General features: G+C 38.4%; 1 protein-coding gene across 1 annotated transcript in view; it reads left to right on the forward strand.

Annotated features, from left to right (window-relative positions):
* Positions 1-10,770: 10,770 nt before the first annotated feature.
* Positions 10,771-18,966, forward strand: part of KDM5A (lysine demethylase 5A) — a 97,010-nt gene continuing 88,814 nt past the window's right edge. Inside the window, exons 1-3 of the mRNA XM_026502703.4 lie at positions 10,771-11,425; positions 13,931-14,008; positions 15,316-15,438. Of these exons, the coding sequence (XP_026358488.2) occupies positions 11,261-11,425; positions 13,931-14,008; positions 15,316-15,438 (366 nt within the window). The 5' untranslated portion in view covers positions 10,771-11,260. The remainder of the gene's footprint in view (positions 11,426-13,930; positions 14,009-15,315; positions 15,439-18,966) is intronic.

Genomic DNA, 18,966 nt, shown 5'->3' on the forward strand with positions numbered 1-18,966 from the left:
TTAATAATCTGGGTCCTTTCTCTTTTCTTTTGGATAAGTCTTGCCAGTGGTCTGTCAATTTTATTGATTTTCTCAAAGAACCAGCTTCTAGTCCTGTTGATCTGCTCTACTGTACTTCTGGTTTCTGATTGATTGATTTCTGCTCTAATTTTGGTCAACTGCTTCCTCATGTGTGGATTAGGCCTGTCCCTCTGTTGCTGTTCCAGCTTCTTGAGGTGAGAATATAAAAACTGCATTTTAGATTTTTCTATTCTTTTGAGTGAGGCTTGGATGGCTATGTATTTCCCCCTTAGGACTGCCTTTGCAGTATCCCATAGGTTTTGGACTGTTGTATTTTCATTCTCATTGGTCTCCATAAATTGTTTAATTTGATTTTTGATTTCCTGGTTTATCGAGTCATTCCTGAGCAGGATGGTTCTTAGTCTCCAAGTGTTTGAGTTTCTTCCAAATTTTTCCTTGTGGTTGAGTTCCAATTTCAGAGCGTTGTGGTCTGAGAATATGCAGGGGATAATTTCAATCTTTTGGTATTGGTTGAGACCTGTTTTGTGTCCCAGAACATGGTCTATTCTTGAGAATGTTCCATGGGCATTAGAATAGGATGAGTATTCTTTGGTTCTGGGATGTAGTGTTCTATATATATCTAAGAGGTCCAACTCGTCAAGTATGGCATTCAAAGCCTTTGATTCTTTGCTTAGTTTTTGCCAGGGTGTTCTGTCTATTTCTGATAGTGGAGTGTTGAGGTCCCCTACTATTAATGTATTTTTATCTATATGTCTCTTTATTCTGGTTAAGAGTTGGCTTGTGTATCTTGCTGCTCCCCTGTTGGGGGCATATATATTTATAATTATCATATTCACTTGTTGAATACTTCCTTTAAGAATAATATAGTGCCCTTCTGCATCTCTAACTATAGTCTGTAGTTTAAAATCCAATTTTTCTGATATGAGAATTGCTACCCCAGCTTTCTTTTGAGGTCCATTTGCGTGAAAGATGGTACTCCATCCCCTTACTCTCAGTCTGAATGCATCTTTGGGTTCGAAATGAGTCTCTTGTAGACAGCAAATGGATGGGTCATTTCTTTTTATCCAATCTGCAACCCTGTGGCATAAAATGGGAGCGTTCAAACCATTCACATTAGCGCTAAGAACTGAGAGATATGATTTTAATGATGCCATGTTGCCAGTAAAGTCTTTGTTTGTATTGGTTGTGACTTTCTTTTGTGTATCACTCTTGGGGCCTTTTTACCTTAATATCTCCTGTAGGGCTGGTTTCGTGGTTACAAAATTGGTTAATGACTGGCGATTCTGAAATGTCTTTATTTCTCCATCAATTCTGAATGACAGCCTTGCTGGATAAAGGATCCTTGGCTGCATGTTTTTCTCTGAAAGAGCTTTAAAAATGCTCCCCCAACCCTTTCTCTCATTCCAGGTCTGTGTAGACAGGTCTGACGTAATTCTGATGCCTTTGCCTTGGTACGTGAGAAATTTCTTTGCCCTGGCCACTTTCAATACTGTATCCTTGGATCTAATATTTGCGAATTTCACTATGACGTGACGTGGCGTAGGTTTGTTGTGGTTGAGCTTGGGAGGGGTCCTCTCTGCCTCTTGGACATGAATGTTTGTTTCCCTCGCTAGATTAGGGAAGTTTTCAGCTACCATTTGTTCAAATATCTCTTCTAGACCTCTGTTTTTCTCCACCCCCTCGGGGATGCCAATGATTCTACCATTGGATCGTTTCATTGAGTCAGTAATCTCCCGTAACCTACATTCGTGGGCGTGGATTTTTTTAAGACCAGCTTCTATCTTCATTTTTTCCTCTATTAATCCATCCTCCAATTCACTAACCCTTTCCTCTGCTTCGGTGACCCTGGCCGTCAGAGCCTCTAGTTTTGCCTGCATTTGGCTCATAGAATTTTTAATTTCTGTCAGATTCGCTCTCATTTCTGTCCTTAGGGATTCTATATTCTCAGTAACCTTTTCGTTAATAGTTTTTTCAATTCTACTCATCATTTTGACCATCGTTACTCTGAATTCCATTTCTAATAATTTGGTTACATCCATATCCATTATTTCTGTGGCAGAGGCCACAGACTCACTGTCTATTCTTTGCTGGGGGGGGCTTCTCCTTCTTGTCATTCTGATGAGGAGAGGTTGCGGGGTTGTCCAGAGCCCAAATTATTGACTGGGTCCCAGGCCGTGCCCCTTGTTTTATAGGGATCTTAGGGATGTGGGCTTCTTCTTTAAAGATTTTATTTATTTATTTATTGAGAAAATTGGCCACTTGATTTGTTATGGGCTTGGAAGGTCATATAAACAAGTCCATGATTATAGGATATGAAGCAGAATCAGGAAACTACAGATTTATACAGGAAGTCAATCATGGAAGCACTGCTACGTCCAACTTCTTACAACTCTTTGGTGGCTAGAAGGCGGTCTTCCAGAAGTTCAAGCAGCCGGTGCTGTCGCCAGGCCTCCAGAGCGAGCAGGCACTTGACTGGGGCTTTTCCGGGTCAGGCGTTATCTCGGGTATGAGGCCTCCTCAGCGCAAAGGCAGGATCCGGCTCTCCGGCAGAGCTCCCCTCTGACCCCTGCCCGGGGGCCCAGCAACCAAGGCTTAGCCGGTCCAGAAATGCCGGGACTCTGTGTGAATGAGGTTCGTTTGCTAATCTTCAAGCGCAGCCTGAGGGGCAGGCCCCTCATTTCTCACACCTCTAGAGGCCTGCTGGCTGGCGGGCACCATCTTCGCACTCTTCCTCTGCAGGCGCCATCTTTTCTCTGGCTCTGTCAGGTGAATCCATTGGGCATCTTGGTGGAACTTCCAAAACTGCAAATCAAGTCTGTGGTCCATAGGACTCCACCCCACCCGCGCCTCAAACCGCGGAGCCAGCTGGCGGCGCACAGCTTGCTCCTCCCAGCTCACACCTCAGCCAGGGCCGGCCTGACTAAATTATTTTTTAAGTACATTTTGAAAGTTCCACTAATTATTCTAGGGAATAAATGTAATTTTTCACTTACTCCCATTTGGAAAAGAGGATATAAAATTAAATTCCAGAATTAAATTACAACCCAGAAAAGACAGCAAAGGAACTTATAAACTGAAAAATACATTATATTATTAATTTTTTAAAATTTAACCTCTACCCCCAACGTGGGGCTCAAACTCACAAGCCCAAGATCAAGAGTTGAACCCTCTTCCAACTGAGCCAGCCAGCACCCCCCATGATATTATTTTAGAAGTGATTACAAGATGTTCTTAGAAAGATATTCATGGTTTTACATTGAACACAACAATTTACAATGCCTCTAAATTTATTGATAATCTTGTACCTTGCCTTACAACAATCTTTTATCTGCTAAGTACAAAAGAATAGATGATTAAGAATCCATTAAAGGTCATATAAGTCATATTCAAATAAATAATACAAATATCTTGGGCAAAACAAGCTGTTGGTAGTTTGAGGGAATTAGACATAGACTAAATAGGAGTGTTCGAATAGTCTGATTGGGAAAGTAGTTGTTGATACTTTAATTAAGGGAGGATAATAGAGAGTGATAATTTATAAGTAGTTTTTGTAGACCTCAATTTTAGGGGCAAATGTTTTCATTAATTACCTTGGAGAAGAGAGAAAATAAAAATTACCAATTACATATGAAGAATAAAAGTTTTAAATTTTTTCAAGGGGCACCTGGGTGGCGCAGTTGTTAAGCGTCTGCCTTAGGCTCAGGGCGTGATCCCAGCGTTCTGGGGTCGAGCCCCACATCAGGCTCCTCTGCTAAGAGACTGCTTCTTCCTCTCCCACTCCCCCTGCTTGTGTTCCCTCTCTCGCTGGCTGTCTCTGTCAAATAAATAAATAAAATCTTTAAAAAATTTTTTTTTCAAAAATTGTGGAATTTTAAGGCAATGGTGAAACCAATAATAAAATTTAATTAGTATGTATTCTAGGAGAAGAAATTGTATTTTAGGAGAAGAAAAAGAAAGCACATATAGAAGAGCTTTGGTTAAAAGGCTACATTTATACCGGAATTTTGAACATAGAGACTGATAGATCTTTCATTTAAACATTAAGTTATATAAGAGAAAGTTATACAGGAAAGGATTAATTCAACAACACATGGCAGCATTTCATATGAATTTGTTCTTGTTTTCTAAGTAGGCTCCACACCCAGCATGGAGCTTGAACTCATGACCCTGAGATCAAGAGTTGCGTGCTCTATTCACTGAGCCAGCCAGCCACCCCTATTTTGTTCTTTGGTGGGTTTTTTTTGTTTTTGTTTTTTATAAGAATTTGGTGATAACATACAAGTCTCTAGCCTATATCACTTCCGATGGCTCTGATAGGTAAATTGATCTAAAAGATTTTTAAATGCAATATTTTGAATGATTATGTCCTTACTAATATTATGATAAAGGAAGAAGAAATATTTTAAATCATAGCTTTTCAGCCTTCAGGGTTTGTAAAAACTGAATCTCTTCCTCCTAATCTGATTTGTTCCTATGACCGACTTAGAGTCTGTTTTCCCAAACCCCACTTAAAAATGTGTCTTTAGGGGCACCTGGCTGGCTCATTTGGAAGAATTGAATTGTTGAACTTGATTGAATTCAATCACAAATCACCAGATACAGAATAAACTGTCATTACTTTGAGCCAAATGAATTTAAGGGTTTGTTAACTGCACTTGCTTTCTTGTAATGTTAAAGTGTGTAAGAGAACCTATTTTATGGCATTTTAAAAGAATCTAGTAACATATACAACGTCAAAATTTAAATGTTTAAATATTTAATAAGAAAAGACCTGTTGCTGAGACTATAGTTCTAACAGGTTATTTCCTTTTTTTTTTTTTTTTAAGTAGGCTTCACAACCAACGTGGAGCTCAACGTGGGGCTCGACATGGGGCTCAAACTCACAACCCTGAGATCGAGACCTGAGCTGAAGTCAAGAGTCTCATGCTTAATTGACTGAGCCACCCAGGTGGCCCAGGTTATTTACTTTTTTCTCTTTTTAAAGCAGCTGTCTTTCAGCTCTTTCATTGTTTATGTTAATTCAAATGATAGGAAAAACCAGCAGTCCCCAAAGACCTTTCTGAAGGTCTTGAAGTCAAAATTATTTTCATATTAATACTAAGATGCTATTTGCTTTTTTTTTTACCAGCAACATTTGTACTGACGGTGCAAAATCAATGGTGGGTAAAACTACTGGTTCTTTAGCATGAATCGTGGCAGTGACACCAAACTGTACTTGCGACCATTGTCTTCATTACACACACTGAAGGTTTAAAAAAAATGCCAGTTTCATTTAAGAATACGCATGATGAAGCAGTAAAAATGATTTGTTTTAATAAACCGTGACTTTGTAATAGTCTGTGTGCTGAGATAGGAAGTACAAATAAAGCAGTTCTACTGTAGAGAGAGGCAGAAGCGTTTCCTCAAGGAAAAGGACTTACAAGCTAAAGCTGCCAGTTTTTTCATGGAATGCCAGAGGGTCTAACAGATAAACTACGACTATTTAGATCTAGATATTTGACAGACATTTTTTTGGAAAACGAACAATGTGAGCCCATTTATTCAAGGGAAACTACTGATGGTATTTGTTGACAATGAAAATTTGAGCTTTAAGTGAAAATTATTTTTTGGAAAACTTGTTTCTGTTACTCTGAGTTCGACAGCCTCCCAACTTTCTGAGAACATCAATAGTGATATTGTTATGATGTTCTAAATATTATATAATTATGGGCATCAATGTTGGGAAGACCTGTATAACTCAGTTATAATATTGAACTAGTATTTTTGAAACGATCAATGCATGATGTCACAAAATCATAACTTAGTAAAAAAATCTATTCAAGTACAATGTTGACTGCCGTTTTAATGTAACAGAGTTCAAAGAGTTCATTGAAAAAGTTTTAGATTCCACATTGCTAGCCTTTAAGAAATTACAATTATCTGGGGCACCTGGGTGGCGCAGTCATTAAGCGTCTGCCTTCGGCTCAGGGCGTGATCCCGGTGTTCTGGGATTGAGCCCCACATCAGGCTCCTCCACTAGGAGCCTGCATCTTCCTCTCCCACTCCCTCTGCTTGTGTTCCCTCTCTCACTGGCTGTCTCTTTCTGTCAAAAAAATAAATAAAATATTTTTAAAAAATTACAATTATCTGAAAAGGCTGAATATTGAAAAAATACTATTCTTTTTCCAATTACATATCTGTGTGATGCTGGATTTTTTCATGTATTTCAACCCAAACAACATATCAGAAAAGATTGAATGCAGAAGCAGATAGGAGAATCCAGCTTGATCCCACAAGCCAAACATTAAAAGGTTTTTCAAAAAATGTAAACCAAAGCCACTATCACTAAATTCCTTTGGGAAAATGTTGTCATTATATATAAAATATATTTATATTAACATGTGTGATGGTTTTGGATGAGATTAATGTTTAAAGTAAAACAGATTGCTCTTCATAATGTGGGTGGACCTCATCTAATCAGCTGAAGGCCTGAATAGGACAAAAATCCAGGCTCCCCCAGCAAGATGGAATTCTTCTGCAGAGTGTCTTCAGAATTCATCTGTACGATCATCAGCTTCCCTGGGACTCCAGCCTGCTAGCCCACATGGCAGATTTTGGACTTGCTAGCCTCCATAATCGTGTGAGCTAATTCCTCATATTAACTTTCTCTCCATATAGACACATCCTATATAAGTCCTGTTTCTCTGGAGAAAGCTGACCAATATGACATGTAATGAGTTTGTTATTTTTATTTTTAAATGAGTAAATATTTTAAACATTTCTTAGTTTTAATTTCTAATGCAGTAAATATCCGTATATAATCCATATAAATAGGAATTTTGGGGGGTTCTCAATAATTCTTAATAAAAGTGGTCCTGAGACCAAAAGTTGGACCAAAACATTTGAGAACCACTGGTAAAAACTATATTTGAAACAAAATAGCTTTTCCTTAAAAATTCAGTAATTTTGACTGTTGGCTCTCTGAAACTAGCCTTCCCTCAATTAGTCTGAATTTATGAAGTTTTGTTGTGTTTATAAAAAAATTCAGAGATCACAGCCTAGCTAAATGATTACCAGAGTTGGGTATTCATTTTTATCCTATTCTAGCACTAAGGACAGCAAATTTTGAATAAAACCTAATACTTTAATATTATTTAACTTTTTCTCAAAAGTTTCTAGAAACTGCTGAATATTGCAAACAGCACTTTTAAACTTCAGCTAAACCTAACTGTTCTGCCTAGAGACTCAAATACTATTGAAAGTTAGTTTAACAGCCTGTATGCAGAAAGCCCTCATAGGAGCTGATTAAACGCAAGTTTTGGATCTTTACAATAGTGATTCTCAAAGGGATGGGCATGAGGGGTGAGAGTGGCTTCCCCACCCTCCCTGAGGTGAGCATCAGAATCTCATGGGGGTGAAACTGGAGAAGGTTTTTCCATCCCAGCGGAGATATTCATGCCCTTCTATTACAGACTCACTGCTTAAGTGACCAGTACAGATTTCTCAGGCATCTCAAGGCAAAGACATGATTGAGGATAATTATTCTGTGATTTTATATTCTACTAGGGAGACAGTTTTTTAAATAAAGATTTTATTTATTTATTTGACAGACAGAGATCCCAGGACTCTGGGATCACGCCCTGAGCCAAAGGCAGCCGCTTAACGACTGAGCCACCCAGGCGCCCCTACTAGTGAGACAGTTTAAAGTAGTTGGTAAATATAACTCGAAAGACTAAAAGGAAATAAACAGAAACAAAGCTTTTAGGAGTTTGTGCTTATTCTGAGGGTCAGTCAGAGCTTTGCTGCTCTATTAATAACATAAAAGCAAAACCATTATACTTTACATTATTTAATGATTATTTCAATGTTAGTTGCTTTACTTAGAATTTCATTATTTTTTTGTAAATAATATGGATTTTCAGATTTAAAAAGTACAAAATGTGACTTTGTTGTGAATCATTGATTGTATGCAATGAATTGCACTTTTCTTTCTCTCCAACCCTTTGCAATGTGATGTTATTGTTCTTCCCATCAAGATATGTAGTCTGATTCACCACCCAATTGAATCTGGGCTAGCCTTATGACTTGCTTTGACCAACAGAATGTGACAGAAGTGATCTTGTATATTTTGGAGCCTAGGACTTAGTCCTAGGCTTCTACTCTCATACACTTACAATGTTAAGACCATCCTATGAAAAAGCACAGTCTATCCTACTAAGGATGAGAAGTCATGTGGAGAACTGAGGTTTCCCAGCCAACAGCCAGCACCAACTGCCAGACTTGTGATGAGGCCACATTGGATCCTCCAACTCCAGTTAAGCTCTCAGATGTCTGTAGCTGCATGAGTGATCTCAGGGGAAACCATGAGAACATCAGATGACCAACCCACAGAATTGCAGTAATAGTTTTCATTTTTTAGCCACTGAGGTTTTTTTAGCCACGAAGTTTTGAAGTGGTTTGTTACGTAACAAAGACTAACTGAAACAAATATTTGTGTGGGGCGCCTGGGTGGCTCAGTCAGTTAACTGTCTGCCTTTGGCTCACGTCATGATCCCGGGGTCCTGAGATCGAGCCCCACATCGGGCTCCCTGTTTAGCAGGGCATCTGCTTCTCCCTCTCCCCCTGCCCTTCTCCCTGCTTGTGCTCTCTTTCTGTCAAATAAATAAATAAAATCTTTAAAAAAAAAGTTTGTGTGGGGTTTAGGCTGGTGGGTGCAAGTAATTGGGGGTTAATTTTTATGGATGTTATAATCAAATGAAGGGATATCATATATGCCATACCCTGGTAGAGCCTCAAAATTTGTTATATATAAATGTAGGATGAGGCAGTGAAACACAAGATCCATTTATTGGGTGAATCCATCCACTCATTCAACAGATATTTATTTAGCAGACATTTATTGCATGCCTTCTATACACCAAGCACTATTTTAGGAATTGGGGCTACAATGGTCAATAAAACAGACCCTGCACCTGCCTTTGTATAGCTTAAAGTCTGAGGAATAAAGGCAATTAAGCAATTCCAAAAAAGTTTGATGAGGAAATACAGGTTGCTGCTGAGTAAATAACTTTGAAGAGTTAGGGAAGGCTTTCCAGAGGAAGTGATATTTAATCTGATAAATGAAAGAGAAGTAGGTCAGGGGCACCTGGTGGCTCAGTCAGTTAAGCATTTGCCTTCCACTTGAGTCATGATCTCGGGATCCTGAGATCGAGCCCTGCATCAGGCTCCCCCCTCAGCGGGGAGTCTGCTCGTCCCTCTCTCTCTCTCTACCTCCCCCTGCTCGATAAATAAATAAATAAGTTTTTTTTAAGAAAAGATTTTATTTATTTGTCAGAAAGAGAGAAAGCACAAGCAGTGGGGGCAGCAGGCAGAGGGAGAAGCAGGCTCCCTGCTGAGCAAGGAGCTTGATGCAGGACTGCATCCCAGGACCTGGGACCATGACCTGAGCTGAACGCAGACGCTTAACCAACTGAGCCACCCAGTGGTCCCTAAATTAATAAAATCTTAACAAAAAAGAAAGAGAAGTAGGTCAGAAAGGGGATATATGAAACTGTGGGTGGGATCAGGAGAGTAAAACATGTTCCAGACAGAGGAAACAGTATCTGTGAAGGCTCAGACATGAAAAAAAGCATGGTGCATTAAAGCCATCACAAAACTCTCTGTGTGGTATATGGAGAAGCATAACAGATGAAGCTTGGGAGTAAGATGGATTTTCGACAAGGCAATCTGACAACGGAGCAGAACGGAATTTGAGAGGGGGTAAGAACTGAGCTATCATAGTTCAGGTGGGAGAGAACTTAAATTAGGTTAGTGATAATGAGAATGAAGAGACATGGGTGAGTTTAAGATTTTTAGGTGACACAATCTCTAGACTTGACATCTGATTATACAGAGTAAGGGAGGAGTCAAGGATTTCTGGCTCAAAAAAACAGAGTAGGTGGATGAAGTCATTCGCGGAAACTGGAAACGATGAAAAAACAGTGGGTACTTGAATTAACCAAGTGGTCTTATCTAGTAGGTATCTAGATGTACCGGTTTGTAAGTCGAAAGAAAAATCTTGTCTGGAAATACAGTTTTGGGAATCATTAACCGTAGTTGGCAATTCAGTTCCTGGGGTAGCTGAGGTTGCAAAGGGAGTATGAGGAAAAGCCCTGGAAAGGACGTCTTCCTTCCAATAAATATTTAATACTGGAACTACATTTTCATGGTTTCTTCTTTAGTTCTCTCTACGTTATCGCCCACAATTTGGAGTAAGTGGAGATGCACAGTGGCACAGAAATTTTTGACAAGCAGGATCAGAAGGTTGCAATACCTTTTACAGCATATTGAGAAAGGTTTACGGAGCGTGTGGTAGCAGAGTAAAGAGCTTGCTGTTGAGATGACTTGGAGTCAACTGCTGGAAAAGCAAGGTCAAGAGCAGTTGCTTCCATGTGCACGAAAAGCAATTTCTAGATGGTGGCTAAGGCTGTCTGGCAGGATTTGAGGGTTAGATCCGACCCGAACCTGTTGTCATGGAGATGAGGCGGCTATAAAGTGGCCGAGCGAGAGTATTCAGAGGGGATACTAACAGACTAAAGAAAGAAGAGGCAGATGCCGTTAAAGTTAGTTACATGGAAAAAGACAGGTAGGTCAAAAGAAGCGTCGGTACCCAGCTAGCGAGATAGTACCTCCTAGAACTGGCCGGGTTTGTTTTCGTGTCATTTATACACAAAGGGGAACAGAACCCTCCTCACCGGAAGCAGAACCTCTGCCCTCTGAGGCATTACACATTCCTCCGCGCCGGAAGAGTGCGTTCCCCTTAGCCCCGGCTGCTTTCCTCTCAGCGCTCTCTTTCCTAAAGGAGAGCTCGTGGGACCTCCGGGGTGTGCCACTTGAAGTCGTCGGACAGCGCGGAACTTTCGCAGACGAGGAGACTAGAAACCACACCCGGCTGCCGGCAAAGAGAGAAAGAAGGAAGGTCCTACGACGAGGAGTCGCGTTGCTGCGGAGGAATTCTGTTTCTGTGGTGGCGGAGGGATTTGACAGTACGTTAACTTCCGGAAAAGTCCTGACCCAGAGAGGAAAAACCCCGAAGGAAACAATAACAAACGAGAAGAGGAAGCGATTGTGGGGTTCCTGTGTTGAGCGGTTCTTGTCCGAGAAGATGAGCTTCGGCCCGTGTCAGGAGACGTGAGAGGGTTCGGTGGGCTTCAGCCAGCCTTTCTCCACCTGTTCTTCCCGCCCCCCCCCCCCCCCGCCCAGGGGGGCCCCGGGTATTGCCATGGCAGGCGCGGGGCCGGGGGGCTATGCGGCGGAGTTTGTGCCACCTCCCGAGTGCCCAGTCTTTGAGCCCAGCTGGGAGGAGTTCACGGACCCGCTCAGCTTTATCGGCCGCATCCGGCCTCTGGCGGAGAAAACCGGCATCTGCAAAATCCGACCGCCCAAGGTACCGGAGACCGAGGAGAGAGGGAAGGGAGAGTGCTTTAGCTTTACTTTTCCGGTCCTTCTGCCCTTTCATATTTACTCTCTCGTTTCTCAACAACTAGTAGCTAAGTTTCTGGATGTTCTTGCCTTGGTTTCTCTTGCAGGCTTCTGTGGTAGGCTCGACTGAACGCGAGAGTGGTGTCCCAGGGGCCTTTCCGCCTAGAACTTGGGAGCTGGTACTTTTTTCTCCTTTGATTGTAGGCAAGGGTAACAAAAGACTTCAGGCCTTTCTTCGGCCGAGAAGGTGTTTGAAGTGTTAGGACATGACATGTTACCCTCGTGTACTGTGCTCTCTCATTATGGTGCTATAGTAACTATTTTTTTTAATCCAAGTTCTACTGATGCCTAATTTATTAAATATTTGCAGGCCTCATCTCAAGGATAAGGTTTCTTAAACGGTAATCTGAGATCTAGTTGTCCCCTAGGACGGTATTACCAAACAAGAACCCTAGACTCTTGCCGCAATGAAAAAGTCTTCCCAGGGGAAGAGAAGGAGCAGCATTCATTTTAGAATTTGGTGGTTTAAGAGGAATTAGTCAACAATAGAGGTGGAAGAAAACGTTAAATCTTTTGACATAAGGAACCAAGGTTCAAATATTTATGAATTGCAATTATTGCAGATAAGTGTTTGCCTGTGTGTTTTTTATAATCCTCAATCTTTAAGGCAAGGAAAGAAGATACTACCCTTTTGTGGGAATTAGTGCCCCAAGAGGTTGAGTGATTTGCTCAAGGTCAAAAGGGTTTTTTTTTCTTTACCCGTAAGACCATCGTTTTCCAAATGCTGTTCCTGGTCCTCTTGCACAAGGCTCAACCAGATGCTTGTTAAAAGTGCAGATCTCTAGGCCCCTTTTCAGACTTAGAATACATTTCTGGATGTTGAAGTTCTAGAATGTGCTTTTCTAGCACGTACTCTCTCACTCACTCTTGATGATGCTTAATGCACATTAAAGTTTGTGAACTATTGCCTTTGGTGCTTCTTAAAGGGACACCTTGCAAAACTAGTTTTGTCTACTAGTTATAAGAATAAAAGATCAAGTACTGTTTTCCGTGTTGCATTTGAAAAAGTGTCTGCTCTCACCACTGACTACTACAGTGGTGTGCACCATAGAGCGTAGAAAGAGCTTAAGATAGGAGGGAAGAGGAGGAGCTAATTTAACACCCATAGATTATTTCACTTAATATTCTTTGAAGTCCTAGTGGGTAAACAGCATCTCATTTTACAGATGAGACAAGTCTGAATAAGTTATATAACTTATCAAATGTATGATCTTGGGTGTGTGGCTAGGTAGATTTTGAACCTAGATCAGTCTCTTTGATTCTGAAACCCAGACATGCAGGTAAACCTGTTTGTGCTTAATGAATTTGATTAAGATTTATAAACTATTAATCACAGGCAAAAGATTAAAAGCTGATTGCTATGATGAGTGATGGTATATGCATTGCCATCCTCCTAAAGCTTCATTTAACTGTTTAGCTATCAAAATTGCCTAATACTGGCAAAACTTTTAAGCACTGAAGTTTTTTCTAAACCGTATTTTCATCTACTCTGTTGCCTTTATGAATAAGAAATTGTAATCAGGGTTCCTTTAGGTAAAAAAAAGTGTATATATGTGCCTTTTATTACTAAAAAGAGATTGAAATAATATGCCTTCTCTTTGTATGTTATATTATTATTAAAAATAAATCTTATTTATAAGCAGAATTTAATTTCAGTATTGGTGAAGTGCTTTAGTTTCCAAGATAAACATTTTTTTTGACTACTTCTCACATTTTTAAGTAGATTTACTATTAGGCCAAATCAAAATATGTTTTCTAGAACCCTGCTTGAATTGTGCTATCTCATGTCAGTAGTACCACAACTCCAATATGGAAATTGCCCTTGTTCTGTGGATTTGCTTCCCTTTTTTTTTCCCCCCAAATATTTGGGTGCTGAGAAACCAGGCATTGAACAAAACATTTATGTAACATAGACTGTAAAGTGCTGTGTCACATTACACATGAATAAAAAAGATATTAACCAATTATATGAGTACTTTAAAAAATTACTTTTTAATCTTCAATTTTACCCTTTTTAGTTTCTTTCAAATTCTGTTTTGTTTTTAATTTGGTAAACTTAGATGTTTATTAGACACTGTGTTGTGATACATGAGTTCACTGCATTCCACTTGAGTAATTGGGGAAAGCATAATTGTGGCTTACAAATAATGGGACTGGTGAAATTTGAGGAGGATTTATAGATAAAATAATTTTAATAGTAGAACATGAGAGAGGAGTTCTGGAGATAAGTAATATTAAAAATATCTCACCTAAAAATATTACTCTTTCTGTTTCTACAATGAAAAACACTCAAAGTTAACTTGTCTTCATTATGATTTATGGCTATTTATGTCTTAAATTAAGGGAATGAATAATGCATTCTTTGATTATACATCAGTATGTTTATATATATATATATATTTCTATTTAGGATTGGCAACCTCCATTTGCATGTGAAGTAAAAAGTTTTCGTTTCACTCCCAGAGTCCAGCGCCTGAATGAACTTGAGGTGAGTGCTATATCGGGATTTCTGCCTCCTGATTCATTCTTAATGTAAGGGTTCTAGTAGAGAACGTTGAGCAACTCATGTACCAGGGCTTAGAATTAATGTTAGTTGGGATTGAATGGAAGGAAGTTCTTTTTCTTTTCTTTTTTTTCCTTTGTCTGTCTTTCTTTCTTTTTTTAAATTAAGTAGGATCCGCTTTGGGGGTGGAGCCCTACACGGGGCTTGAACCCACAACCTTGAAATCAAGACCTGGGCTGAGATCAAGAGTTGGTCGCTTAACTGACTGAGCCACCCAGGTGCTCCTGAATGGAAGGAAGTTTCTGATTAAAAAAAATTGTAAAAAGTAGTTGTTAACAGTTTTTCCACTTAACTGGGACTATGGGAAACTATCTCTAGCTATGTTTTTCATAGTGGAAATACCCAATGCATACTTGCAGAGACCTGAAATTCTTTTTTTTTTTAATTTTGAGACCTGAAATTCTAAGTTCTACTTTCTTCAGCACTTAACTATTCTACTAAAATTTTATGTTAATGTTGGAAGATTCTGTCTCTTGGGGTCTTTGAAAAGTAGGTTTAATAGTTTAGCAAAGGTTTTCAAAGATTATTTTTAGCTTTAACAGAACTTTTCCAGGACTGTTAATCCGATTTATTAACATCTCTCTTTAAATATTACTAGTTGCTTCTAAATTTTCTAGATTGAAGTCTGTTTAAATATTGCTGTTTTTCCTCTCTGCCGGGTTATGGGAAGATACTTCAGTGTGGTAGAAAAGTGTTTCAGAGTATAATAGAGAAATCTTAGCTAGCTGAGGCTTAATATATCATAGTGAAGTTTCTTTTTTCCCTTGATGCTTCTGAAACATTTATTTTCTGAGATTTTAATCCTTTTTTTCCTTTAGTTTCTTGTAATTAGATACATGAAGGATCTTAATATCAGTGGGGTGGAGAATTGGTGTACCTGAGGTAGGCATATTTTCTACGGATGAAATGATAGAATGCTTAGAGACAGAATAATCCAATTTACTAAATTTTCTGGTTAGCTTAAAGTTAAGCCAACTTTTACAAAAAAATTGCTTTGGTTGATAAAATAGAACATTTCTAATATATTAGAGTGACTTTTTTGCCTTAGTGAATAAAGTTTATTAAGAAGTATTGTGTTTCTTTATTATTGCCTTATTTTACAGGGTTGGACTAAGTAATAATGAAGTCTTTGGATTTCTTTAGAGAAATGAGTACCTTTGTTAAGTAAAACTCATTTATTTTCAATCATAACTTAATTCCTATTTCTGATTTCTGTTTTTTAATAATCTTAGGCAATGACCAGAGTGAGACTGGACTTCTTGGATCAGTTAGCAAAATTTTGGGAACTCCAAGGATCTACTTTGAAGATTCCAGTGGTGGAGAGAAAAATCCTGGATCTGTATGCTTTGAGCAAGGTGAGGCTTGCACTTGGTTTATTTTTTTATTTGTTTATTTTTTTAAAAAGACTTTGGTAGTCTTTTTTTTTTTTAAGATTTTATATATTTATTTGAGAGAGAGACAGATAGTGACAGAGATAGTGAGAGAGAGCAGAAGCAGGGAGGAGAGGGAGAAGCAGGCTCCCACTGAGCAGGGAGCCCGACGTGGGGCTCCATTCCAGGATCCCCGGATCATGACCTGAGCCGAAGGCAGATGCTTAACCAGCCGAGCCACCCAGGCACCCATTGTATTGGTTTAGAAATTGGAACAGAGGCTAGTGAATCTGTGACATTAGGAATTTACAATAAACTTGATGAAAAACATTGTTTCCTGTGCAGGATTTGTTTGACAATGAAATGCAAGCATGAATAAATGTAAATGACAGATTTCAAAGTTATCTTTAAAATTATTTTATAATTTATTATAAGATTTAATGTATTTAATGACACAGATTAGTAGGCTCTGTGATAAACAATATGCAAAAGGAATGATACCAATCTATTCATATTACCTTGTGTTGAGTGTATAATGTTTTATGTTGACTTTGTCATCTTTTTTCTACTTCTTAATTGAAAATTTGTTATATTAAAAGTGATTCATGTTACTCACCATTCTCATGTGTAATATGTATCAGTTGTATTAATCTGTAAGGAGTGTTAATGGTTAACTGAAACCAGCATTATCCAGAATGAATAAGGGCTTGAAAACTTACGGGTGAAGAGTTTAGACTAATTTTTGCCTAAACTTGTGTTAACTTTGTAACATTGTATTTCCTAATGTGAAAGGAACTAACTGACCTGCAACAGCATACCTTGAAAACATGTTTTGTTAATAAAATAATAAAAATTTATGAACCTTCTGACTTGTGAGTGAAGATAGCTTGATTATCTGAGGAATTTTGCAAAGTATCTTTTTCTGTGTGGTATCTTCTGATTGATAGTTACTGTTTTGGAATAAAATGTTATTCAACTTACAGAGTTAATTTTGGAGATTTCACTTTCAAGGAAAGACCAGACAAACATATTAAGTTACTTTCTGTAATACATTCTAAATTTAGTGTCAGGTCAGAATGCTCTAAAAATTTTATATTGAATTTTATACTAAAATTTAAAAAAAGATTGTATTTAGCTGACGGCTGGTGAGCATGTCTGGAGTTGGTGTTATTATAGACATGATTTTGAAACACTTTGCTTTCCACTACTTTATAATGGGAAGCAAATTTTCAGTTCTCAGTCTCAGTCATTCAGTACTCATTTTGATGGTTTCCTGTGTTGATTAAATTATCACATGGTCTTATTATTTTTAATAACAAGTGTTACTTGAGATGTCTATAATTTAATGAAGTTTTACATTAACAATTACTGGTTTATGATCAGTGCAGCAAGGAACATTCATTCTAGCCCTTAAAAACTTTTTTTTGGTCAGTGTAATACTTTTTAAAATATAAGGCTTAAAATGAAAACCAAGATTCTTCCTCTCCACCTCTCTACTCCCCTTCCCAGTCCTCAGAACTAATTACTTTCAATTGTTTTAGCTGTTTCTGACATAGATGTTTGTATTTCCAAATAATATGCTCATGCTAGTTCTTCACTTTTCAGTTTTAAATATTATACACTGATTTTCTACTATTAGATGTGGAGAGTGGGTGTAAGAAACCCAAATCCTTACATACTACCTGTTCCATTCTAGTGTAGTTAGATCAAAAATGTTTTTTAAAGATTTTATTTTTAAGTAATCTCTACCCCCAACATGGGGTTCCAACTTACAACCCCCAAATCAAGAGTTGCTTGCTCCATGAACTGAGCCAGCCAAGTGTCCCAGATCAATTTTTAATTAATCAAAAATTATTACTGTGACTGTAAATACCAATATTATTTGTACCTGAGCCTTATAGTGTGCTATGATTGTTTTCCTTTTACCAATTTTTATTTTCCTTGGAGTTAATAATCTCTCTCCCTGTTTTCATTTTCTGAGTTTTCGTCGTAACCATCAAAAATTTATTTTCAGATTTTCCAACAGCAGTATAAATCTGTCCCTATGCTTTACCTGTCAGGTAATTTATCAGTTCCATTTTCTTCTTGGAGCCATTTCTCTGGAGTTCTTTTTTCTGCTCCAATCCAGATCTTGTTTTTTAAGGTCAGCTGTCAGCTTGGAATCTCCTTTTGCTGTTTTCATTCTGGGAATTCCCTTCGCCTCTCCCCTTATTTCAAGTCTTCATATTACTTGGTTTCCTTCTGGTTTGGTGAAGCATTTTTTTCCTATTAGTTTCATGAACAAGAAGATAAATAGAATGTAAATATTTTGCTTATCTAAGTGTTCTACTCTTACACTTTAGTGGTAGTTTGGTGGGGTTTAGAAGCCTAAATTAAATTGTAAATTGATTTCCTTTAGTATTTTGAAAGCTTTACTCCGTAATCTTTCAGCCTTCACTGTTGCTGTTGAGAAGAACGATGCTATACTAATTCTTGTTCCTTCCTATGTGGCTTTTCTTTTTCTTGAAGATGTAGAATCTAATCTTTATTCCCAGTGCCTTGAGATTTCAGTTGTATATGCATTGGTATGTGTTTATTTTCATTGTATACATACATGTTTATTTACTTACTTATTGTTTTGCTTTTTATCACATTTTTAAGCACTTAACAGATGGACATCTGTTCCTTGATGTTTCATCTTTGCTCACCTCTTATCCTTGAAAGTCTGGAACCTTCACTAATTTTAAAGTCCAACTGAACATTTAATAATGAACAAAGCTTTTTAAATTTACCTTTTGTTTTTGTCTAAGTCTTCATGAAGTTTATTGTAAGCAGGGTGATCATAGGGGAATTTGTGAATTGTTCTAGTCAATGATTCTAAGACTTTCGTCTTTTTGCTGTCTTTCTCAGTGGCACAACTGTGTAGGAGACCTCTCCAGGCAAAAGCAAAATTTTGGTAGCCCTTGATCTCAGATCCAAGCTTAGCTCCATGTAATGTGCCATTTTGTCTTCCTCCATTTATACCCAAACTACTGCCTTCTTCATAGCCTTCCTGATACCCTTCTCTATGAAACCACTTCTTTTTTTTTTTTTTTTTTTAAAGATTTTATTTATTTGACAGAGATAGAGACAGCCAGCGAGAGAGGGAACACAAGCAGGGGGAGTGGGAGAGGAAGAAGCAGGCTCCCAGCAGAGGAGCCCGATGTGGGACTCGATCCCGGAACGCCGGGATCACGCCCTGAGCCAAAGGCAGACGCTTTAACGACTGCGCTACCCAGGCGCCCCTATGAAACCACTTCTGAGGAGAGAATGTCCGCTATCTCATTTAATACTTTTATTGCACTTGCTAACTTCTTCTTTTTCTTCTTTTTTTTCACTTGGTATAGGCACTCAGGCATGTATGTTTAATTTTTTTTTTTTTAAGTAACATATAATGCATTATTTGTTTCAGGGGTATAGGTTTGTGATTCATCCGTCTTACACAACACCCAGTGCTCCACACAATACATACCCTCCCCAGTGTCCATCACCCAG

Source organism: Ursus arctos, unplaced genomic scaffold, assembly GCF_023065955.2.
Source record: "Ursus arctos isolate Adak ecotype North America unplaced genomic scaffold, UrsArc2.0 scaffold_26, whole genome shotgun sequence".
NCBI classification, from domain to species: domain Eukaryota; kingdom Metazoa; phylum Chordata; class Mammalia; order Carnivora; family Ursidae; genus Ursus; species Ursus arctos.